Below are 25,495 nucleotides of genomic sequence, written 5' to 3'. Positions count from 1 at the left end.
TCAAGTGTCAATAAACTCTTTCAACAGGTCAAAAATAAGACACTACTCGATTTTCAACTATCTAGATTGATTTCCACGCATTTTGAATAAGAAATTTTAAAATTCTGAAAAAATCGAAAATTGTGCTGGAAGCTCCAGAATGGCTAGAAATGGTGAAATTCGATTTGGAGGAGTTGATGTAAATAGTTGAAGAATTTTCAAAAATCTATCACTACAAAATATGTACCTAGACCCAAAGTCCCAAACGCAATGACCATCCCAGATAACCCTTTCGAAATCCAAAAATTCATAACCCTACTGAAAAACATCAATCTAAACCCCTCTCTTCACGGGTGTGATAATCTTGCTCTTGCAAAATTATAAACACCCTCAATCAAAAAAAAAAAAAAAAATCGTTGAAAATCTAAACTCAAATTTTAGTTGTCGGAATTGGATAGATGGATACCTTCGAGTAGTCCACTGAGTAAATTGAAAATTTTCTTCCTCTACTGAATAATAGGAACTGTCGATAATCTCACAATCGGTAGGAGTAGGGGACTAAACCTAGATAATGAACTTACGAGCGTCTTAGAAATACCAAAAAACTGAAAAACATATTATTGGATTTTCCTTCTCGTAACGAAAAACGTGGTGTAATTTCTTTTTTCCACGATGAGAGTAGGAACTCGACGAAATGGAAGAAAGAGAAAGGCGAAGAAAGGATTTATGGAATGAGCAGAATGTACCTAGACCTACGTATCATCACTATACGAGCAACCTATCGTTTAAAGTTGTGTTTTCTTTTTTCTTCTTCCTCCTTTAGCCATTCTTGGAACATACACGTAGTTAATACGAGTAAAAGATCGTAAACCAGCAGCAGCATCGAAAGGTATATACCTGTACCGAGTTGATTTAGTGTACAAAACAAACAGCACACACGAGTACCGCAATAAGTATCCAGCTATTGACGATGGGAGAAGATCACGTATATGTGGTTTGAAAAAACACACGCCTATGAACGAGTATATTGGACATTTAATCTTTTAATTTCTTTTACCGATCGCAATAAAGTCTAGTTTCCGGTTGACGCGGAAATCGTGCTGAAAATCTATCGGTTTCGGTTTCGTGAGACTGACTGAGCTGCGGTGAAGCTCGGTGCACGCGCCTGTCTGTCCCTCGTTTTGCTATTAACGTTAAAATGCCGATACGGTGGCGTTCAAAAGTACCTACAGTAAAATGCATTAAAACTATAGCCTGCTATGTATTTTTTCTCGCTTTCGCGCGTTGCGCCGTTTAGCCGATGGTTTTATTTACATAAAAAAGCACTTCCCAGAGACGAAAATATCGCGCTAGCCAAAGAATATCGAACTCGTTCCACTATGGTAGTTATGTGTACAATGTACAAACATCTACGTACTCACATACTTTATGTGTACTCGTGCCTCGTCCACTTGCCTCGTGTATGCTATAGTAGAGGTAAACTTGGTGCTTTTTAAACTTGTGCATCGTATATCGTGGTTCTATATACGAGATTGCGATAGGTACCTATTTTTAAGAAGTAGTTCATTTCCGCGTTCCCTTCGAAACCCCCTTTGTTGTATAATAAATACCTAGATGTGCCTGCCTACGTTCGATGAAATTTTCGTAGAAAAAGCTCCACTCTTGATTGCGAAATATGAGGGTTGAATTGGTATATTTGGTACCAGTAATATGATAATTAAAATAACTCGCCAGTGTGTACGTATATAAGCCATAAATGTAATACGAGTGTTGTAAACTTACCATCTCGGGACATTCCGAGCCGTAGACATTTTTGTAAACGACAAAACTGGCATCGGTTTCGATTTACTCTGTCTACGATGCAATTTTTATTTCGAGGGCACTGATAATTTACTACTGAACTCTGACTGCGCCGGAAAAATCCTTTACAGCCTTCGCATGTAATGACACCGTAATGTACGCCGCTGCTTTTGTCGCCACAAACTTTACATGGTATTATCTCGATTTGAGCTGCAAAAACACACAAAGCAGAAAAAATCCATTAATGTCGTCGCCAAACAGTTACGCTCCGGAAAATAGAGCATAGAAAAAAATTACTATACCGAGATGAGAATTCGTATTTTATCGCCGCGCGATAATATAGCAGAAAAGCCAAAGCTCGACGTAAAAAAAATAATATATAAAAGAGAAGCTTTTGCTAAACGATACCGCGCGTGAAAAAAAAATAATAATAGTGGTTCCAAAAAGATACACGGTTTAAAGGGATCATTATGGGATGGGGTCGAATAAAATACTCGAGTATTTACGAGTGGAGTGTTAATTAGATTATGAGAGATGTATTATGATGATAGTTTAATTATAAATGCCATTTATTACATGACCTTTTTTTTTCGGTAGATAATGTTTTTTTCGGCATCAGTTGAAGAGATCGTCATTTGTTACAAGAGATCAGTAGGTATTTGAACCGTAAAGAGAATTGTTTCAACTCGAAAATTAAAGGATTCATTTTTTTTTCAATCTATATCACTTTTGCCTCACCAGATGGCATTTTCATTCGGAAAAAATATTCTTTCGTGCGATTTTCCCAAAGAAATGATATGTATAATCTGGACGAATATGTTGCCTATTTTCAAATTCGAAGGGGTTGACGTTTTGAAAATTTTCATGAGAGCAAAGCATTTTGATACACATAAAACGTACTCGACTACTCGTAGATAATTCAGAAGGCCTACTTATTGAAGAACCCAGGCCATAATTTTTTTAAAATCTGCTTTCGAAAAAATTATTCAATTTTGAATTTGACCGGTTTTGATCTCAAAAAGATGAATTTATTTTTGAAACCAAAACAGATTACACAATTTTCTCGTACAAATCTTACTGCCGAACTTCTATTTGAAATTTTTGTGTCGATTACCTAATTTAAAACGTTGGTATATATGCGTAGTGTCCATTCTCCGAAAAAATTGGAAAATCGGAAAAAGTCAGGGAATTTCACCGCTCTGAAAATTCGTAGAAATGTCAGTAAAATTCAAAATTTTTACTCCAAAATCAGGGAATTTTATAAAATTAGCCAACTATTTAAGCAGTAAGTTGGTAAAACTTCGGATTTTACTTCATTTTTTAATTTAAAAAATGCCCTCGCTTGGGTCGAGAAGTTTCATTATCATTTCCGTCACGCAAAGATAAAAGTTGCCATTTTGAAATTTTTTTTCAAATACAATTTTTTCAAATCTCGGCCCTTCTTAAATCTCGTTTTTTTTTGCCAAGAATTGTAAGAAATTATCAAAATTATAAAAAACTATTGCTTCTTCGACAAAAATTGCAAAGTGCCACTTTTTTGCCGAGAATTGCCAAAAAGTTTTGCTTTTTGCAGAAAATCGACAATCTCGCTTTTAGAAAAATTGCTAAAAAATATCGTTTTTTTTTCTCCATAAGCTTTTTTTCCTAAAATTACCAAAACATCCAGCTTTTCGTCAAAAAAAATGCAGCCTTAACAGTTAACTTTTTTGACAAAAATTCAAAAAAAATCTTCAAAAATTCTCACTTTGTTTCCTCGCCAAAAAAAGTGCTAAGGAAGTCCTCCCTTTTGCTAAAATTATTGACAATAGTCTCGTGTAGACTCGACTTTTTTTTAACCAAAAAATTACTTGAGAAAAATATCGCTTTCTGCCAGAAATAAGTAGCCAAAATTCTTACTTCAATTGCCAAAGAAATCGTTTTTTTTTTTTTTTTTTTAATAAATATTTTAATTTAAAATTGAAAATTCTGGATTTTTGGTCATTTTTTTTCATGTTAAAATGTTTTGCACTTGTTTTGTTAATTTTTTAATTAGATACCAAAGTTTTCCTTGTTTTTTGTTTTGAAAAAAAATAAATAAATAAATAAATCGAGCCCTGTATTAATTGACTTTATGAACACCAAGCAAAATACCTATTATATCAAAATTGCTAATAAATTCCTGCTTGTTCAACTTGAATATTCAAAAATCATTGATTTTTACATTAGCTATTGAAAAAGTACATTCATATCTGCTGCTTTTTACCAAAATTGCCAGAAAAGTCCTATTTTTTTATCAAGAAATCCCTTTTTTTCTTAAAATTATCAAAAAGTTCTAATTTTTGTCAAAAAAGTTCTTTTTTCCTATTTTTTTTGCCAAAATTGCCGAGTAAAGGCACTTTTTTGTCAAAATTGTCGACGTGCATGCCTAAATCTTCGTCATAATCAAAAAGCAAGTTTTTTTTATCAATTTCAAAAGGTCTTGATTTTTTAAAAAATTGCTGAGGAATCCACGCTTTTTTGCTCAAATATTCAAAGAGTAGTAATTTTTACCTTATCTAGCTGAAAAAAGTATTTTCTGCTTTTTTCAAAAATTGCCTATAAAGTTCCAATTTTGTTAAAATTATCAAAAATCCTTCTACGTTATTTTTTTCAAAATTTTTCAATAAAGGATTTTTTTTCCAAAATTGTCAGAAAGATCTTTTTTTTGCCTCAACTGTCATAAAGACTCCTATTTTCCGTCTATGTCGACAAAGTACTGTTTTTTTGTTGTCAAAATTGCAAGTTTTCCTTTTTTTCATTTCCTCAGTAAACTTCTATTTTATTTCGTCATTTTCATTTTTTCTAGTCCACTTTGAAAATGGCAACATTTTGGTCACAAAAAATTCTGCCTCAAATAAATTTAAAGCTTCCTCTGAACCTTCTCATCTCCCTCCTTTCCAAGTGTATATAAAATTGAAAAATTGGCCTGGAAAATGATTTCTGCAGTAGATCCATGCATCACCTCTATTGCCATATCTTCTGCATTACATCACAAAACTATCATGGAAGTAGAATTGAAAGATACAGGGAGGTGCCAAACTGCATAATGCACAATGAAACATACTACATTATTCTTCTAATGAATTTTTCCTCTACTCTTGTGTACAATCGATGGATGATGATTCGGTGGTATAAAATTTTGCCATCACGCGTGTGTATCGATGGCCGTGACGATACCAAAGTTTCGAAATTTCGTTTACCACACTACCCCGCCTCTCGTATCTGTTCTTTCGTCTACCTGGCGATATATCATCATACATATAAACGAAGACTTTCGTGCGCCCAGAGTATGTTGTAGCCTGTTATAACCTTGTTGGATGGAAATTTCGACATATCAACGATGACGGCGCTCAGCTGCGACCAACATGACTGTACGACAATCGTCGTGTTTTTTTTTTCATTTTTTATATTCGTCGTTTCAAAAGATAGATAATATAGGCTACTGCTACCTAAACGTTGAACATGTATGTTGTACATAGAATATGAGTAATTATGCTCGATACGAACAATTAGAAATCATTTATACGAGCACTAGCGCTGAATGTATTGTATGTATATGATGTGTATAATATGTTTTACATGTATATCCTGCAGATGTAGCTGTCTGTATGTTTATGCGAGAAAAATTCACGAATGTCGTAGACGTTTTCTAAACTGCAGTATAAATTGTTAGCTCGCGCCCGATTACGTAAGTAAAAAAATCGCCGCGACGGGACGCGATCTCGCGATCGGTGGTTTGGGGACAGCGAGGATCTGGTTTGTTTCCTTACTTTCACCGCAGCAGAAGCGAATACATTCGTATACGGCTCCGAATATGAGATATGCGAGCGCAACAACACGCTTACGTTTGCAAGGTAACCTGGCCCAAGCTCAAGATAATATATCATTATGATGCAGCTTTTAAGTAAAACATAATAATATAGCTGTATACGCAACATGAACCCTGCATAACATCGTTATCTTTTAGAAGAACAGCTACGAGGGATTCAACGAAGAATCGTCTATGGCTTCAGCCACAGCTAGAAGAGAATCGTATCGAAAACTGGAAATCCAAAAAACGAAATGGCCACCCTTACAACGAATGATGCCGATTGTGGAGTAAAATTCATGAAAATTCACAGAAGATGAATCAACTATTGCTGGAGCCTGAGCTGAAAGATAATCCACTAAATTCGACCACCGCTTCGGCGACGACGCAGACGGAAAATTTACGTGAAAATACGGGCTCGTGTTGGCGATAAGAAACGAGAATATACCCTTATTGTCAACTTTCACAATTTCAATAATAATGATGATGATGATGACGACGACGATGATGGTATATCTGCGTGTATCCTCTTCACCTTCGGCCGATTGATAATTCGGCGCCGCGGCGCGTATCAACGTCCTTCATTGAGCTGCTTACATAATGCACTCTATACGCTGAGCCGAAGAACTCCACCGCACCACGTCCAGCGAAACAGAGACATACCACGTTGAAAAGTCTGACTTATGACTACGATCAGTACGTGGACCTGGTGCGAAATTTGCTACGAGAGACGAGAAATGTATACGGACGAGCGACTACGAGATTTCTGACCTCTCGAGCTCGCTGTGAAAAACTTGGCGCCTGCCAACGGCCGTCGTCGGTGGCAACCGGTGCGGCGTGTTTGTGTATCTTAGCGTCGAAGCGAGAAAATTATCAAATTATTTCCGGATAGTGGCAGATGGCTGCTGCGATTGCAGTGCAGAACTGCATAATGCTGTGATATTCTTCAACAACCGCATTATATTCGTATACGTATAGACCTTACCTATACGTATAATATGTTTTACTATAGGCTGTATAAGAAGTACCAGTATATATGCTACGAATCAGTGAAAGCTGACAATTTCGAAACACGTGTTTGTTTACTATGCGCCATAATCTTGGCAAATGTGTACGCGAGTAAAGCGCGCGCCTGCGCCTGCATTTGCTGCGTCGGTGGTCAAGTTATTGTACTGTATAGTATACAGATACAGATACATATTCGTACTTATACTATTACGTATGAATACGAATGTAAACTATCTAAACGATGCAAAGATTTTTAAAGTACAAAAATGCGATTCAATTCCGCATCGACGAAATTTTTTTTTTTGACGACTGGTTACTGGTTAGTTTGTTTTCGCCACAATATGTAGTCCGATTCTAGTTATGAGTAAAAGAATAATGTACGAGATGAATAAGGTGTCGTCATAGTATGCAGGTAATTCATCTGCGTCTTGTAATAGAATAGGCCCGAGGTTAAATGACCTCTGGACGTTATCACTCGAAATGAAAATGAAAAATGAATGTGTGGGAGGTGTCGAGTTTTTGTTCGAGATGGTGCAGTAATTGGTTTCAGAAGAAAGAGAAGATAATACGAGCACGTGGAGGTATCAAAAATTCGTTTTCCATTCTAGGTGGCTGGAAAAATTGATGTTTTGTACGGCTTGAAAAATTTGAGAAAAAGTAGATGAAATTTGACCTGAAATCAGGGCTCGTACTTGCTCACTTTTCAAGTCACCAAAAATTAAAATTTTTCATGTTATCGTTTCTGGCCAAAAATCGTTGAAAACTTTTCACTATTTTTGTAAACAATTCCAAAAAATCTTCATGTTTTTCAAAAGTTACCCAGAACTTTCGTTTTTTTTGCCAAAAATGGCCAAAAATTGCTAAAAAGCTCTGCCCCAGGGTTCGTATGGTTATTTTTCAAGTATTTGGTTACTTTTTCGACGTTTTGGCTACTAAAGTTACTTTTCAAAAATTTAACAATTTTTCCTGGAATATTCCAAAAAGGTATCATCTTTTTCCAAAAATTGACAAAAAGTCCTACTTTTTGCAAGAATTGTCATTCTTGCTCTATTTTGCCAAAAATTATCAACTATTGTTGATTTTTCAAAAATTGACAATTTTACAAAAAAAATAAAAAAGGCTTACCTTTTTTCAAAAATTGCCCAAAGGTGTTGCTCTTAGCAAAAAATTGCCAAAAAATATCGTTTTTTCTCTAATGAGTTCAAAAAAGTGCTGCGTTTGGCTCAAATTATCAAAGTCTTGTTTTTTGCTTAAAATTGTCTAAAATTTTCGCTTTTTAGCGAAATTTGCTAAGAATTATCGTTGTTTTACAGTAAAATAATTCCAAAAAATGATTCTTTCCAAAAATTGTCGAAAAGTATCACTTTTTTCCCAGAAATAATACAAAAAGATCTTCCCTTTCTTAAAGTTGTCAAAGTTTTGCTTTTCTACCAAAATGATTCAAAATAGTTCAACTTTTTAAAATTTGAAAACAGATTTTTTTCGGTGATTTCTTTCTAGATAGGTAGAGGTACCATAGAATTGTTTTTCTCATATTTTGTAACTTTTTTGGTTAGGTACTTTTTCAGTTACTAAAGTTATTATTTTTTTTTTTTTTTGGAAAAGATGCTAAAATTTTCAAAAACTTACTTTTTACAAAAATGTAAACAATTCGTCCATTGTCGAAATCGTCAAAAATTCTCGTTTCTTGAAAAATATTGCTAAAAATAGTCACTTTTTTGCAAAAAAAAAATCAAAGTCTCATTTTTTTCAAAAATTGTCAGTCTTTCTTTTTGCTGGAAATTGCCAAAAAATTACTTTTTTCGCTAAAAACTGCCAAAAAGTGGCAAAATAGTTTCACTTTTTGACAAAAATTACCAAAATCCTTGTTTTTTGACAAAATTTTAAAAATCTTAATTCTAGGCCTTTTTTTGTAGGTATTTCCTTCCTTCATGGAGGACGCTAAATTGATGTTGCAAGTCCCTAATTTTTATACCCTCCCCCTACCCCTATGTTTTGAGAAAAAAATCAAAGTACCTAAATTATTTTTTTACTTACTGTTTAGAAAAATTTTGAATTTTTTTGAAATAGAAAATTTTGATATTGTTCTATAATTCAAAAATTTCAGTGTGACAACTTTGACAGATTTTGTACTTGAATAATTTTGAACTAATGAAAATTCAAAATTTTTTGAAAAAGTTGCCAAAATTTATTTATTAATTTTTTTTTTCAAATTTGTTTACTTTTTTAGTTTTTATGGCAATTTTTCGATATTTTCGAACTTTCTTTTGTGGGGAACGCAGCCCCCCGCGCTCTCCCACAAAAAAGGCCCTGCTTAATTCATTATTGAATATTAATTCGAATTTCTAGATGAATTGTATCGTTTTTTTAATTACTGTCTAAACTTATTTTATTTATTTACTAATTTTTTTTTGGAAAAAAATGAGTAAGTACCAGCTCTGTAAAGTTGACCAGCCAAATTTTTTCATTTTAAAAAACAATCAATTTTGTATTTTGTATTTTTTTTTCAGGATAAAAAAATTTGGGGTATTAAGGAAGAAAACCCATTATTTGATTACTAAAATCATTTTCATTTCCAAAGCTTTCAGTAGACATTTCTTTTAAAACTTGGATCTGCAATCATAATGAAACTATGCATACATTTCCTCGTAGGTAGAGGTACCTACTCATTCACTCACTATGTAAACTTACATAATACGAGGAAAACAATTGCTTCGAGTGTGAAATAAACCTCAAAGACTCTTCAGTTCACATATGCCTTAGAGGGCTGGACCCAAATAAGTCTTCATTCGTAATTACCCAATTTACTCGAGGTAATTACGGTACCTACCACACAAACACAAGTGAACTAGTAGGTACGTGAAACGATTAACTAGCACTTAGGCCACAATATATTATGTAGTTTTCAACGACAGAACTTTTGTCAAATGCTACGAATTTCCTATCTACATAAGTACCTACATACGAGTATGCATTGCTCATTTTTTGGTAGTCTTTTCTACGTTCGTCAACGAGATACGTACACAACATACGAGTACAAAAGCGAACGAGAGGCAGAGGCATAACACAGAGTATGGAAATGTTACTAATTATACCCTAGCTTTCGGTTTTTCTCTTCCTCATTCCAGCAATGTTTCCGTTTTCAGCGTGTTTGTTATAATTTTCCCCTTTTTTTTGACGAATAAATAGGTTCTTTTCCTACTTCGCACAAACCATAGGATTATGTATGCTTTGTTGAAGAGTGTCACGTATGAGTGTAAAAATTTTTTGTGAACTTTGTATAAATGTAGTTCCCTGTAAGTACGAAAAAAAAATCAAATAAACGATACGTGTGCAACTGTGCATTGCCTTTTACCTTTGCCTCGCATCCCTCAAGCTGGTATTATCTCGTCGACGAGTTTAGAATCTTTGTAATACGTAGTCGACCTAAAAAAATTCTTTTGTAATTTGATCTTTGATACCAATGTTTCCGAAAGAGATTAAATGTGGAAAAAACACCACATATTATACGTACAAAGTAATTAAAACGGTGAAATTTTCGTATTTCTGATCTCGGTTATGGTAGTGTCGCTATGCAGATGAATATTCTAGCCATGTTTTTCTTTAGGGTAGAAAAAAAATTTGCAATTTTTTTTTACAAGTCCTATAGCAACGTTGCCAAATATTGTCAGTTTTTTTTTCGAATCCTGTGGAGAGTTTAAAGGTCGATTCGCGAGAGACGAGATGATTTACGCAATCGCTGTTAAATGCTTATTAATGCTGGTTCAATTAAAAAAATACTCGTGATGATTATCGATTCTACGTGTACGTGTGCCATTCCATAGTATGTAACCACAAATTGTAGGAGGTATAAGCTGTACTTACTCGTACTCGCTGTGAGAGCACATTAGAACATAGAAATGTGTCCTATACCTACACATAGCTATGATTACATAGGCTATAGGTACTCTAATCGACTAAAATCATTCTCACATTTGCGTGTATGTATTTCTATTATTGCTGGTAATTTTACTTTCGCAGTTGGCGCGTCGTTCTAGATATTGTTTTCTTTTTTTTCGTACGTCATCGACGCTGGAGTTGGTGTTGGTCGAAGTACATACGACCATAAATTTATGGATAGAAATACGGAATCGCGTTTATATGAGTAAATACAGATGTGGCAACAGGCTTCTGTTCGTGTATGTGTACTTTTTCACGTATTCGAATAACTTTTTTTTTTAAAACTCCGTCGTAATAATATTCAGAGTACAACAGGTTACCAAGGTGGAGAATTTCGTGTACAGAACGTGTGACCTAAATTTAGTGTGAATTTCCAACAGGGTATAACGGTATGGTAGGGATAGGAAATATAGGAATTGGAAAAGGTTTCATGGTATGGATTGTTACTGCTGCAGTTGTTCAAGTACATACTCATATTAAGAGCTCGAGGAACTTCTTGCTATTTTTTTTGACGCAAATTTCGATTACCTACGTAGGTTCATTGACGATAGATCATCGACGTATATTTATTTATGCCAGGATATGTGTCCCTACTATTGCATAAATCAATGACTATAGATAGGTATGCGACCAAATATGTAAAAAAATGTTCACTCTATGTTTGCATATCAATTTACATAGGTATAGGTACGTGTGTGTAGCACCAGAAGCAAAAAATATATTGTTTTTTCTAAACGTTCGCCAGGTATAACCTGAAATATGGTATAAAGCGTCAATAACTGCGTATAGAATAGTAACCAGTTCTCCCTCGTGGTTTTTTTCATTTTTTATTGACACAGTAGTCAGTATATAAAGTAACGGTAAAGCAGCGGTGAACAGTTAACAGACACAGTTGCGTGAGGTTAACTGTTTATCTGTTTTACCTTTACCTGCTTTGAATCGTCCCGTCCCGTCGTCTTTACACATTGTTATGCGTGTGTATAAGTAGTGCGCTGCGTCAACCAGGCAGTGATTCTCAAAATGATTTCGTCGCAGAAAAACACGTACGTGAATGACCAGTGTAGGAGGGTTGATTTTGATGTATAATTATTAATTTGAGTGATTGCGGGGGAGACGTTCGATGCACCCTAAAATAGAGATAGATTGCAGGGAAATGGTGGGAAAAACCAGATTGAATGAATCGTTCGTGAACGAAGATTCACTTTGAGCGATTTGTTCGCAAACCATGTGTGACTTGGAATGAATTATTCAGAATAATAATCAGTTTGAATGAATCGTTCACGACGAATGATGAATCAGTTTGAGCAACTCATTCGTGAACGATTTATGTGGTGAGGAATCATAATTCAGAAATGAATCGTTAAGGATGAGGAATCATTCTTGAACGACGATACTATTCGATTTGAACAACTTGTGCGCGAACAAAAAGTGCTTTGAAGTGAATCATTCGCGATCACGAATAATGAGTTGATTTGAGATTTAAGGAATCGTTCGCAAACGATGATTCAGCTTTGAACCGTTTGCGAACGACTAAGAAGGACTAGAAAATGATCATTTATGAATCTTTCACGAACGATTCACTCAAAAACCGACTCATCGTTTACGCCGAGCAAAGAATCGTTCGAAATCGAATGAATCGGTCATAATGCATGGTTGCCAACTCAAAGTGTCTACCAGCTCATTGAAGACATCAAAAAGTCATATTTTTGTGCAAAAATTAAACGCACTGTTTCCACCCCCTCCCCTTTTTAAAAATAACTGAAAAAAACTGAAAATTTTTAGCATAGTATCATTAAAAATTGTACAATAGCATAAAAATCACTTATAATTACTCTAATAGGTATAAAAATTTATGAACTATTAAGAAAACGACCATGTGTCTGAAAAGTTAAAAGGGTGAGATTCTACATAAATCGAGTAGATTATTGAAAAATTGAAAATTCAAGAATTCAAAACGTATAAAGTTTCAAAATTTATTTTCGGGGTATTGAAAGTTACCTTGAATGAAAAAAAAATAGTATAATTATGCAAGATTTTGCAAAAATTTGTGAAAAATCTGTTGACATGTCATAAAAATAATTTAAACTGACTAAAAATTAATATAACATGATGAAAATTGGACAAAATATCGCAATAATGTTTAATTATGAGAAAAAAGTTGCAGAAAGTTACGAGAAATCATTTTTAAAAATCACGTCATAAAAATGGTAAAATTACCGTAGAAATTATCAAAAATTGATGAAATTTCAGTAATGAAATTATTGTAAATTCCATAAAAATCGTCCATTAAAGTCGAATTTTAGGCCCATGTAATTTTCTTATTAAAAAAGGTCATCAAAAGTGACATTTGATCATCCAAAAGGCATCAAAAGATGAGTAACCCTACAGCTAAAAAAAAATTATTCGAATCTAGAAGATATAATTTGAATCATTCTCACCCCTGATTTCAAATTAGAGCATAATGTTCGTAATTTTACCAATTAAATTGGTTGCCAAAATCGCAATTCGAGGTGAAAAAATTTGCATAATTTTTTGTGTTTGACAAAATTAAAATTCAATATTTAAAAAAAAATGAATAATTAAGATGGTAATTTTAATCTGTACTTTCTTCAACTCTGATGTTTCTAATTTGAGAAATGAAGTCGAACTTTCCAATTTTTTACTACAATTTCAAAACTGAAGTTTCTTGGAGAAAATTGATCACTTTTCACCAGTAGGAAATTTCATGCTATGACATTTTGTACCTCTGCATGTTTTTCGTAAACGTCTTAATTTTTTCCACATTTTTTTTTTTTTTTTTTTGAATAAAAAATTTGAGTTTTTTAATTTTTTTATTACAAAAAAAATAAATTTTTAGATAAAATTTAGGATTTTTTCGAAGTGAATAGAAACAAAATTGTAGAATTTGAAATAATTTTCCATAAGTAGAGAGTGTGATCATGTTTCAGAATAGGTATTTGTATTTTGAGCAGAACATTGAATGTTTAACTGGAATCGAGGTTTGTGCTGAATTGAAACTTTTTCAATTTTTTTCTGCACTGAAATCTATGTACTTCTGTAAGTAGTTATAAAAGTTGTGGAAAAAAACAAGAGAAACAGAACTAGAGTAAAAAAAATTTGATACAAAATTTTTGTTCTTACCTATTTGCAAAAAATACTGTAATTTGAAATGTGAATTTTTTGTGGGTGGGGGTGTGGGTAGGGGGTCTGAAAATTTTCGAATTGAATTTGAGTCATTTTTGTGAGCTAAGAGCTGAAAGAAGATCTCTGAAAATTTGTTTTTCAGCAAAAAAAAAATAATATTCAAGATGTGAATTATTCGTTCGCAAACGAGAATAATTCTTTCAAATAATTTTGTTCGATGTAGGTATATTTTTCATGATATTTTTCGATCTTCTCTATTAGAAAAAAAAAATTGATTTGCCCATTTGATTTATTAATTTGTATTAAAGTTGAAAATTGTTCCTATCTACTTCCAAGATTAAAATCAAACCATTGGGTGTAAAATAGGAAGGAAAGGGGATGGGAAAATGCATTTCTGGAAATCGATTCAATGAAGATTTCAAAACAGTACTATGGAAATTATGTCGAATTACTCGTAGACGGGTAAGATAGTATAGTGCTTATAAGCATTTTTGTTTACAATATCGCCCATTTCTAAAACATCCACATAATATAAAGGGTACGATATAAATACGCCTTGACCTCCAATCCATAAATGACCCACTGCCATGAAAATAGTATACGTATTATCGATAATAATTTAACGAGAATTTTTACGAGCTTGGATTTGATTTTTTGCGCCATCGCCAGTTCTCGTCCCTACATTTTGCTTCTAAATCTAATGCAAAGGGCGAAGGATGAGTTTCCCAAAACACCATCGTTGACCCGCGCTTTTGGGATTTTTCCACTTCGAATTGCAAATGCGAAATCAGAAATGATAATTGAAACCATATAATGGTACTATGTATGATGATGATGCAGTAGGTATAATAACGTTGTGTGGATGCTTCATTCCGGAACTAATAAAGATTGTCGCGTTATCTGAGCCGTAACTCTGCGTAGCCATGTGCGCGGTTCGGAACCGAGTTATGCAGAAAAATAATATTACGCAATGTGTTGCGATCATTTGAACATTGTAGGCTCACTGACCATCGCACAACCGCACACATATCATTTCTCCAGGCCTAATATTCTTTCATTTATAACGAGGTACTAGTGTAATAATATTACGAACTGCAGCGAAGAAAGAAGAAAGGAAAGAGAGAAAGAACTTCACGCATTAATATCTCGACTATAATAATAGACGCGTGTTAATTAAATTACCGTCGACTTGTGTATTGTTTTCAATTAGACCTATTTTCTCGTTATCAAAATTACTTTCATTTACCGGAAGGCTACGTACATAGCAGAAGGTAGTTATTATTTTTATAACATCTATTTCCGTTCGATTTATAATTCATTAACAATAATAACGGCGCACGAATTTATGAATACTCTTTCCCTTTCCCTCTCTCTCTCTCTTCACAACTCTTTTTTTCTTCTCAATCGATGCACGAAGATTAATAGCAATAGCTTAAGTTTTATGACCGTTTAAGTAGCCTATATGACGATGAAAATATCTCAACGTGCAGGTACCTACCTCTAGCTAGCTACTAGCTCGATGTTTGTATGTAGGTACACTTCGAATCTTATTTATGATTAGTTGTAGGTATTCTCTTATAGATTTCAAGGTAGAAATAGAATATATTTTTAAAATGTATATAGGCTCATACATATTTCACATCCATAATCAAATACGTACACTTCAGCTAACTTGTGAAAAAAAATAGCGTGTTGCCATTTTCACAGGCTTCTTCGTCGCATACACAAGGTAAATAGGCACGATTCAGTACATCGTGACATTTTACATTTCGCCTAGATTAATGTATATACATTAAGCATAGTACGTAGTACCATTGTTTACGTCTAAAATCAACACGTTTTAACGGTTCTCCGTTAAAATGTTACCGGAGGTGATGGCATCGAGTACATAGCATTGTACAATATGTTCAATCGATAATGGTATAACTTTAATCCGCTAACAAAACGCCAACGATGTTCTTCAACTCGACAAAGTGCTGTCGTCGTTTCAACTTTTGTACAAAAGTTTACTAGGCCGCAAAAGGGACATCCTATTAAGAGATTTTTCTCAACCAAACTGCCTACACGTTTTCCCTTCATCTCGACGAGTCTTGTAATCTTATTTCATCTTCGTGGATTGGTTTTTGTAAGATGTTATTAATTTGTGTTTGCTGTATTTTACGCAGTAATTAAAAGCGTCGTGTTTCGGAGACGATTTTCTGCTCTGGAGCTTTGAACGACGATACAGCAGACGTGTCGAAATTGAAATTTTATCAGATATGTACATACGATGACATTTTGTCGTTTGAATAGGTTATAGTTTTGGTGTGTGTGTTTTTTTGGAGGTTTTACGGTTATTTAAATTTAGTCATTTTTGTATTGTAATGCTCGAATTACTCATATCCGCGTTGGTCATATATTATGCATGTGTAAATTTACCCTATATGTAGTACAAGTACTTAGAATTTTATTAAATGTGGCCACCGGTCACCGCATCAATTTTAACTGTCAAAAATAACTGCATTATCAAGTTTTCTGTTATTATGCGAAGTTTGATGCTTGAAATAGGTACGCAAATTAAACTCAAAATATGCGCAATATGTTGATGGTTGTCTATTTAGGAATGTTATTGTGCTGATGTGGGTAAATCTTTATTGTGGAAGAGGGACAGGGAGGCAGAAGGGAAAAAATGAACGCATGAAAAAGATTCATAATGTCTGAGCATTTGAAGATATTGAATCATTTCACGTTTTCACCTTCGTCTTCACTTCGTGAAAAAATAAACTAAAAAATGTAGAAAGCTTGATAGAGATTTTGAAAATTTGACTACCTATAGAAACTGAAAAAAAATTTTTTGCAATATTTTCTTCCACAAATGAAAAATTGGGAATTTGTTGTGAATATGTACCTAGTGATGAATCGTTTTGAATAATTATGGTGTGATTGGAAATTAAGAAAGGCTTTTAGAGAAATTCGGATCATTTTGTCTATAATAATAATAATGATGGGAAAAATTTCAAGACAATTGATTTTTTGAATTTTTTCTATTTTGAAAATACCATAGGTACCTTTGTCTCCTTGTAATGATATTATTATTTATTTTTTTTTTTATAAGAGGATTTGAAAAACAAATCACAAAAACTTGTCCGTTCGAGTGGTCTTAAAATTTAATTCTGAGATACGAGTGATTTCGTTTATCCACCAAAAATTGACAGATGAACTATTAACGTCGCTAACGAGGAAGACAAACGTGAAAACTTTTTCTCCGATTAATGCAACTTCGGGACAATTGCTAAAAGTTATTCTGTTTTACAAAGAAAATAGTTTGAAACTTTTAAAATACTGATGTGGATTTTTTTTTGCAATTTATTATGTATATTTTTGATTTATTTTCGGTTTATACTCAATTGATTTTAAATCTATGGCCCGGAAGTTATTTTTTCTTTTTTAGTTCATTAAAGTCCGAAATTTTGATAGAAGGATGTTTCACTTATATAATTTCTTGTAAGAATGTTGACTAGACGATTGAAAAAATTGATGAATTATGGCTTGAGAGCAAAAAGGAATAATTTGAATAGGTTATACGAAAATACTATTCAAATAATATACCCAATACCTTTTCAACATACAGCAAAAAAAACAACAGAATCTCAATGTACGAACCCATATTTTTTGAAGAGTCCCAATTTATGGTAACCACTGAATGGCCATGAGTTTGAGGGCTATAAGCTCTGATTTTTTTAGAACCTTTTAACATTTAGAAATTTTGATTTTTTTTGAATTAAAAATTGAAAAAAAATGAGTAATTAGAAAATTGAAAACACAATTTTGAAAATGTCGTCCTCGTTTCGCTTAACCAATCACCTGATTCTTTTTCCACTTGAGTTTTAGATAATGATGATAGGAAATCTCACCCGTGAATTTGGTAGTTTCAAAATTTTCAGAACGTAATTTTTTTGGAAAATTATTTTCTGAAAAACATTGCATTTTCTACTCAATTGCGTCAAAAATTTTCATTTCTCAAGATTTTTTGGAAAATTCGGAACAAGATGGAATATTTTTTTTAAAAAAGCAGTTGACGATTTATTCGGAATTTTCTAGAATTACCACTTCCCCTCTCTGTCTACCAGGTCATCAAAGACATCAAAAAGTCATCCTTTTGGCCAAAAATTTAACTCAATTACAAAAAATGATAAAATATTCTCAGAATTGAATGATTTGGTATTGTCAAAAATGAAGAAAGTAGGTAGGTAGGTATAGGTACATATTATAAAAATTATTATTAAATTGCTTCCCCCTCTCCCTTTGTTTCTGAAAGTTACCATAAATTGTTTTTTTTTTAAACGGTGTAATTGAGCAAAATTGTGCGAAAATTTGTAGAAATGTCATAAAAATTGAGCAAAATATCGCAAAAAAGCTCAGTTGTGAGAAAAAAAAAATTGTGGAAAATTACAGAATATGGATCAAATATAGAAATTGAATAAAATCGTGAAATTCATCAATCTGAAATTGTGAAAAATCCTGACCTGATGAATTTTTCCAGTGATCAGCTTAAAAAAATTCTATAAAAATCATACATCAAAAAAAAATATCGTCCTAATGTGAAAATTTGCTCATTCTAAGGTCATCGAAAGGTCATCTTTTTTCATTTTTTCGATTTAGTAGGCGCCTTTCATCCCTCCCAAACCGTCATTTCGACAAATCCATCGTGACATCGGTCTTTGTTGAAGTTTTTCTCCGGACTTCAAATTCCAAAAGCATCATTTGCCTCCCGGAGGAAGGTCAATAGCACTGAAAATTTTTGTTATTGCTTACACTTTTTGGTCGTTACCTACTCGTAACTTCAAAACGCAAAGAACTTGATTTTATTGGAAAAGTCCTTGACCCCTCCCCTCACTCTGTCATCATCATCACTACCACAGCCGAAAATGTAAGAGTGGGCGTTGATTTCTTAATTCTTTTTTAATCAATTTTTGTGAATTGAATATAATTGTGAAATTTTGACCTCCACTTTATAAAATCACGAAAACTGCCGCAAGAAATAATCGTCACATTTCCAGCATTTTGATTATCATTCTAACGTCTGAAGTGTCAAAATTTCGCTTGAAAAGTTTGAATTATCTCTTGAACACTTCTCCCATTCACTGATTGAGCGTCAACTCTATTTAGCGATTTAGTTTGGGTTTCAAAAAATTCAATAGTTTGAACATCGTCTCAAAATTGATAACCATTAAATGAGACCACTTTCTTTCCAGAAATCTTAATTTTGTGAATTTTGGGTCATTCCACGTCGATTGGACCAAGAAGTGGTAGGGGGGTTCGGGGATTTTTTTGAAATTTTTCCTGTGGAAAGACCTTCCGAAGGGATGACCAATGGCGCAAATCGCAGCCCTCTAGCCCATTTTTAAAGGCAGCCAGGGGGTGTAAAAGTTTTCAGTGAACCTAAAATATCATCCATTTTCAGCAGTGGATTACTCGATAACCGCTATACCTACCAAAATGGAACTTTTTCCCATAGTTAGGGGTTTTGAGAGGCTTTTTGGTGATATCATAAGAATCAGTGTTGCCACTTTTTTTCGTACAAAAAATTAGCTCAAAAAGTTTCGAAATGTGGTTTTTATATCGTTCCGAATCTCAAAAATTCTGAAAAAATATATTATGGACAACTGTTCATGCTGAACAACATATTAAAAAATTGGGATGGTAACTTGTCGAGAAGTCGATTTAAAAACATTTAAAGTTTGCAAAAAAAATGTGATTTTTTGATTTAAAACATGAAACAAAGTTTTGATTGGTAAAGTTGACCCATTTGACCCCTATTTTTACGTATCTGTTAAAAAAAGTTGAAAACCCCCTTTCACTCGATAAAATGAACTAATCACAAAAAAAAATCAAAATTCAAAAAAATTCAATTTTCAATTCCAAACATCAAAAAAAGTTTGAATTTATTCAGTTGTCTTATTTTGACCTCTTTCTGACGTATTTCATGAAAAAGCTTATAAAAATCACACTCACAGCAAAAAAATTAAAATTTGTTTATTTTTTGAATTTTTTCGAATTTTGATTTTTTTGTGATGAGTATTCAAATGTTTAAACATAGTCTCAAAATTGATAAACCATTAAATGAGACCACTTTTTTTTCTAGAAATCACTATTTTGTGAATTTTGAAGTCTGAGGGTTTCTGCAGAAGCACCAAGTTTTTGAATGGATGCTCATTTGAATCAACGATTTTTTATGAATTGTTTGTATCAATTGTGAAATTTTGGGGAGATGTTGGGGAAATATTTGACTCATCAAATAAATTGGTCATATGCTCTTTTTTTTCTCGTTTCCCCAACTCAAATCACCCTCCCCTTCCTCTCTCCAGCTCTTTTCTCTTATGGCCATTCGTACTTGCAGTTATACGCATCCGCATCAAGTACATATAACCATAAAACGCTGACGTTATAATAGACAACGTCGCTTTGTACATTACCAGTTACCACATATACGAATGAATGTTCATACTTTGGTTTATACAAAAAGTATACGCGTTTGCGTACATCTACGTCACACATTGCGCTCCAAACACTAAAACAGCAGCAGCAACGTTGGCTACACCGCCATCGTCACCATCGCCACCGCAGTTTCCGCGAATTCCAAACATTCACACGTTACTGGAATAGTGCCTCGTAGTCAAATATACGAGTATTTGTGTATTATTTTGTACATTTCGAAGACAAGAAACATGGTTTATTATAATTTGGAATTTGGTGCATTAGTCCGCAGCATCCGGAGCTGCTGTCGCCGTCATAAGCGTCATCGCCTTTACAGAATTCATCTCAAAAAGGGTCATTAGACTTTTCGAAAATGTGCACTGCGAGATGTGTGAGGCAATAGCTTGAAAACTTGAAAGCGTTTTCATGCTTTTACGACTATAATATGAGTTCATTTACTCGTTTATGACTGAGTATGGCACACAACCACGTACTCGTATTTTTTTGAGAAATCATTATGGGCGCCTAGACCTACTCTACCGAACGCTTAGGTAATCGAACTGGGTATCTTGTAAATACCCGCATGATCGAGGTGTAGATTCGGCCGAAGATCGATGTCCCGCATTGGCGGACGGCGGTAAACAAACTATAATAATGAATTGTCGGCTTGCGGGAAAATTTTAGAAGTGAACCGGTATTTGAGTAGAGGTGTTTATTGGCCGAGTAAGAGAGAAAGATTGCGTTTTAATCGATTAATGTGCTACGACGACAACGTCCTTGTTGCGGTAAAACCAACAACGTGTTGTCTGTAGTTTGTTATAATATTTTTTGTTGGTACCAGGTTTTTTATTTTCTACTGATAATAAGTAACAACTATGACCAGGGTCAATGATAGATTAGTTATTGCGTTACTTTTTCCCATTTTTTTCAACGTTGTATGGCTATGTTTTGGTTTTAACGCACGTGTAGGTATACCTTACCTATCAACGACATCGACTGCACCGATTTCGAAGGTTGGCGTCGAGGAATTTTTCTCGCGTATAATTGAATATCATAATCGCATTGTTCGATTGGGTTACGCTATAATATGATTTTGAGCCATACATTACACATTAGAGGGTGTAAAATACCCGATCAGAGAGGCGAGCTCGTAGAAAAATGCGACTGCCAAGGATAAATTGGCATTGATGGATTGTGTAATATCCTGGGATGTGTGAAGTGTACCAAAGTTGGAGTGTAAGACTGTGTCTATGTAGATAGACAGCAGATAAGAGGAGGATTTGTATACATCTTGTGCAAAGATCATCTTGATAATGCTTCGAGTCCGCTAAATTGTTTCTTTATATTCAATTAAGAATAAAAATGCTCAATCATCTAAATAGCTATAGGTAGTTAGGTACATATACAGGGTGTTCCAGAATAACCTTTCACATTTTGGTAACCACTGATCTGTGTTCAAGTGGAGCTAGGGGAATGGTAAAGGCGGTTCTAGGTAGCCAAAGCATGCCGAATTATGTTTCAATAGTTATTTTTTGTCCTGGAGAAGTAGATGGCTGTACAGTGTACGTTTACTGTGAAGGTCTTTTTTTAAAAATAAAGACTCCTGGACCCCTTCACTCTTTACTCATCGGTAACGAAGCTCATTTTTATCTAAACAGTGAAGTGAATATACAGAATGTGCGCTTCAAGTGTACAGAGAATCTTTTGATAATACTCGAGAAACCTCTACACGCCATCAAGTTGACTGTTTGGTTGGGCGTGGCTAAAGTTGGTGTAGTGGGACCATGTGTGTTTAATGAAACAGTGATGGTGAGGGGTAAGGCAAAATGTTGAACAAGTTTCTTGTTCCTGAACTGAAAGGCAGATAAAATAGAGTTACTTACTTGGTTCCAACATGTTGGAGCTACCTATCATTCAGAGACCAACACAATATGTTTAGCGCGTGAGCACTTTGGACATTGAATAATTTCGTTGAACACAGAAATTTAAAGGCCACCTCGATCCCCTGATTTTTCAGCCTATGATTTTTTTTTATGGAGTTACCTCAAGTCAAAAGTGTATCAGGATGAATCTAGGACTCTGAAACATCTTCTAGGTAATCTTAATCGTGAGTCGAGACTGATAGGAAGAGAAGTGTTCAATAATTTGAAAAAATGTTCGGTTGAATGTGTCAAAAATGATGGAAAATATCTCGATGAAAAAATTTTTAAAACTTGATTTTTAATGGAAACTCAAATATACGGTCTAAAAACGGCATGTTTCTACTTCATTTTGGTTGTAAAAGAATTTTTGTAAACATTTTTCTCTCAGAGTAATAAGAAAAACAAATGTGAAAGGTTATTCTGGAACACCCTGTACCTATCTACTCGACACACGTGTGTCATGTGTGTTGTATTCGGTATTGATTGATGTGTGATGTGGTGCAGGCGCTTGGAAAGCCGCCTTCGTACAACGTGTGCTCTGATCTGCACTACACAAATGGCGCAGCAGACTCGCAGGTTTAACAAGAGAGTAAAAGAGTTAAAACATGACTTACCTCTGATGGAATTAGTGGGATGGCCAGCGCCGTTAACGTTATTGATTCCGGATGGATTATTCGGTGAAAGTTGGGGTGCTAGGCACGAATTGGTAGCTGGCGGAGGAGTGGTACTGGTTACATCATCGGCAGTCAGAGACGACGACGAATTCATGGTTAAATCGTGATCGGTAGCGGCGGATCCGCCTCCGCCGCGAAACCGACCGCTGGCATCGTGAGCCGCCCTGAGGGGGCCCATTACGCCCGAATGCGAATGCCACCCCAACATTGAGGCGGCCGTTCGTCCGGCACCGGACGATGGATCGTCTCCGGTGCTGAGTAACTCTTCCAAGGCGGCTGCCGCCGCATCCATGGTTGCCTATCGGCCGCTTTTAAGGCGATGATTGCCACTGGCTGATGGAGACGATGTGTTATACTTTGTGACTGGTGATTACAAGTAAAATGATCACGATTGGTTGGTACGTCTTGTACTGCTACGTTGGGAATATTTACGTGTGGTATTGGTAGTGGTGATGAATAATGCTGCGAGATGGTTATAAGTCCTCCGCCAGGATCCTGCTGATAATCATGCATAATGGACCCGTGATACGATCGACTTATTCCTTTTTCGTCTTAACGAGTCTTTTCGCGGTCTTCCCGGCGACGTGACTTGTGTGCGAAGTCAGCGTGTCCGGGGCCGTTCGAATATGTCGTTGGACTAATCGCAGTTGCTAGAAATTTCAGGTATTGGAATTGGCTTTAGGTAGAGGTATTAGACTGCGTCGAGATTATTTCATTCTAGAAAGAAATATACAAGGGTGTTAGGGGGAGTATTACGTTTGTGCAAACGTCGCCTTTCTTTTGTTCTCTGATATATTTTGTGGAGATGCTTCAGATTTCAAATGCATTGTTGTTCTCTGCTGCAGGTTATTCGATCGATATGATCGATGATCGAGCTTTTTTCATTACTCTTTCGTTGCCTATTCTAGTAAATATTTCAAATGTCCTAGGTACATTACGTTTTTTCAAATTATTAGCAGAAGAATTGGTAACACTGATGTCGAATTGAATCACACGATGGAAAAATTGATCGTAAAATTACCACATTTGGACTAGTACTTTATTATTTATTGATATTCATGGAGATTTAAAATTTTTAGGAACGCATTTATAGTTTGTTGTTTCTAAATCTATGATTAGTTCCTATTTACCTATATTAAGATGAACTAATCATTCAAAAGCGAGAAGTGAATGGAAATTCTTTCAAAGAGAGTTCGGAAAATAGAGTGTCGTTTGAAAACGATTCGTTTTTTAAAAATCGAACTATTCGCCTGTCAATAGAACGGAGCATTCACAGGCGAAATTATGTAAATTTTTATGCTAGCCAGCACGATGTGAATTTTGAGCTCAAAGAGTCCATACAATTATAGTTTAATTAACCCTTTGAGATCTAAAGGTGCAGCCCCAAGGATGAAACTTATGCTTTTTTCAAATTTTTATTTTTAAAAATCTTGCGTTCTTGCGTCAAATTAATTAGGTGTCTGTTACAAAAAAAAAAAAAAAAAAAAAAAAAAAAAAAACAGAAAAAAAAACGGAATTCATTATTTTGCAAAATGAAGTGCTCAAAAATCTGTTTGTTTGTTTGTTTTTTTTTTTTTGAAATATTCTGAAATGAATGAAGCTGCTTTTAAAGAATGTAGAATGCAGAATTTTCTAATACGAAAATTTTCGAATTGGACAGAAAGAAATAGAAAGAGGATCTCAAAATACGCCACCAGCGAAAATTTCAGGAGTTGAAATTCATTTTTTTTCGATTTTTAACGAATTTTAGAAAATTTAGAAAGGTTTAATTCCTTTTAAAAAAATCGAAATTTGATCAAATTGATGTAAAAAAAACTAAACTTGGGTTTATAGGTATTGGGTACCCTATTTTTGACCTTCAGAGTCGACTGATGATAATTTTGAACCGTTTTGGATTCTGGAGCCTCCAGAAGATTTTCAAATTCTTTAGAAGAAACGAAGTAAGCAGAGTGGGAATGAAATTCAACGCCTAAAAATTCGGAATTACCATTTTTGTGACCCTTTCGATCGATTTCAAAATTCTTTTGAGCTGGTTCAAACCCAAAGTTTTCAAATTTTTTATTTTTTTTTTCAAAAATAATCGATGGAGAAAACTTTGTACTTGAACCGGGAAAATTTTGAAAATATGTGCCTAAATCGATTGAAAGGTTCACAAAGATGATCAAACTAAATTTATTGGTGCTCAAATTCCATTTTTACCCGATTTTCATTTTTTTTTCTTTCTAGTAGAACTTGGAGAATCCAAAAATCTGCTGGTGGCTCCAGAACAGTTTGAAATCATCACCAACGACTCGGGAAGCCAAAAATGAAGTTCAACCCAAACTTCAGTCATTTTTGCCAATTTGATCAAATTTTGATTTATTTTGTGAGAAACGTGTCGTTTTGAAATCATTTTGGATGAAAAAATCAAAATTTTACCATATTGATCTAGAAAGCTGAAATTTGGGATATGTCCTATTTTCGACCTGCCAAATCGATTGGAAACAGTTTCAAACCGTTTTGAGCAGTTCTGGAGCCTCCAGCAGATTCTTGAAACTTGAAAATCCCTCAACATTTTATCAAATGCATTTGGAAGGCCGAAATTATTTCTGAAAATTAATTTTAACACGCTATTAAGTCGACTGCTGATGGATTTCAAACCGTTTTGGAGCCTCCAGTGAATTTTTGAAAATAACTGGAGCCTTCCACAGATTTTCGATGCTTAAAATTTTCATAAAAGTATATCAGTACGCCATTAAGTCGACTGC

The 25,495-nt window shown here is 34.3% G+C and overlaps 1 protein-coding gene across 7 annotated transcripts in view; it reads right to left on the bottom strand.

Annotated features, from left to right (window-relative positions):
- Hr3 (Hormone receptor 3) overlaps nucleotides 1–25,495 on the bottom strand; it is a 140,307-nt gene that overhangs the window by 15,775 nt on the left and 99,037 nt on the right. For 5 of the 7 annotated variants that reach the window (XM_065360969.1, XM_065360964.1, XM_065360967.1 and 2 more), the window contains one exon: nucleotides 1,762–1,989. In XM_065360969.1, the coding sequence (XP_065217041.1) occupies nucleotides 1,762–1,989 (228 nt within the window). Of the gene's footprint in view, nucleotides 1–1,761; nucleotides 1,990–22,688; nucleotides 23,466–25,495 lie in introns of all 7 variants that reach the window. The other 2 variants (XM_065360963.1, XM_065360970.1) reach the window with 1 other exon arrangement.

This window comes from Planococcus citri, chromosome 4, assembly GCF_950023065.1.
Source record: "Planococcus citri chromosome 4, ihPlaCitr1.1, whole genome shotgun sequence".
In the NCBI taxonomy this organism is placed as follows: domain Eukaryota; kingdom Metazoa; phylum Arthropoda; class Insecta; order Hemiptera; family Pseudococcidae; genus Planococcus; species Planococcus citri.
The sequence above is the reverse complement of the archived record's forward strand: the minus strand, read 5'-3'. Positions and strand labels throughout refer to the sequence as shown.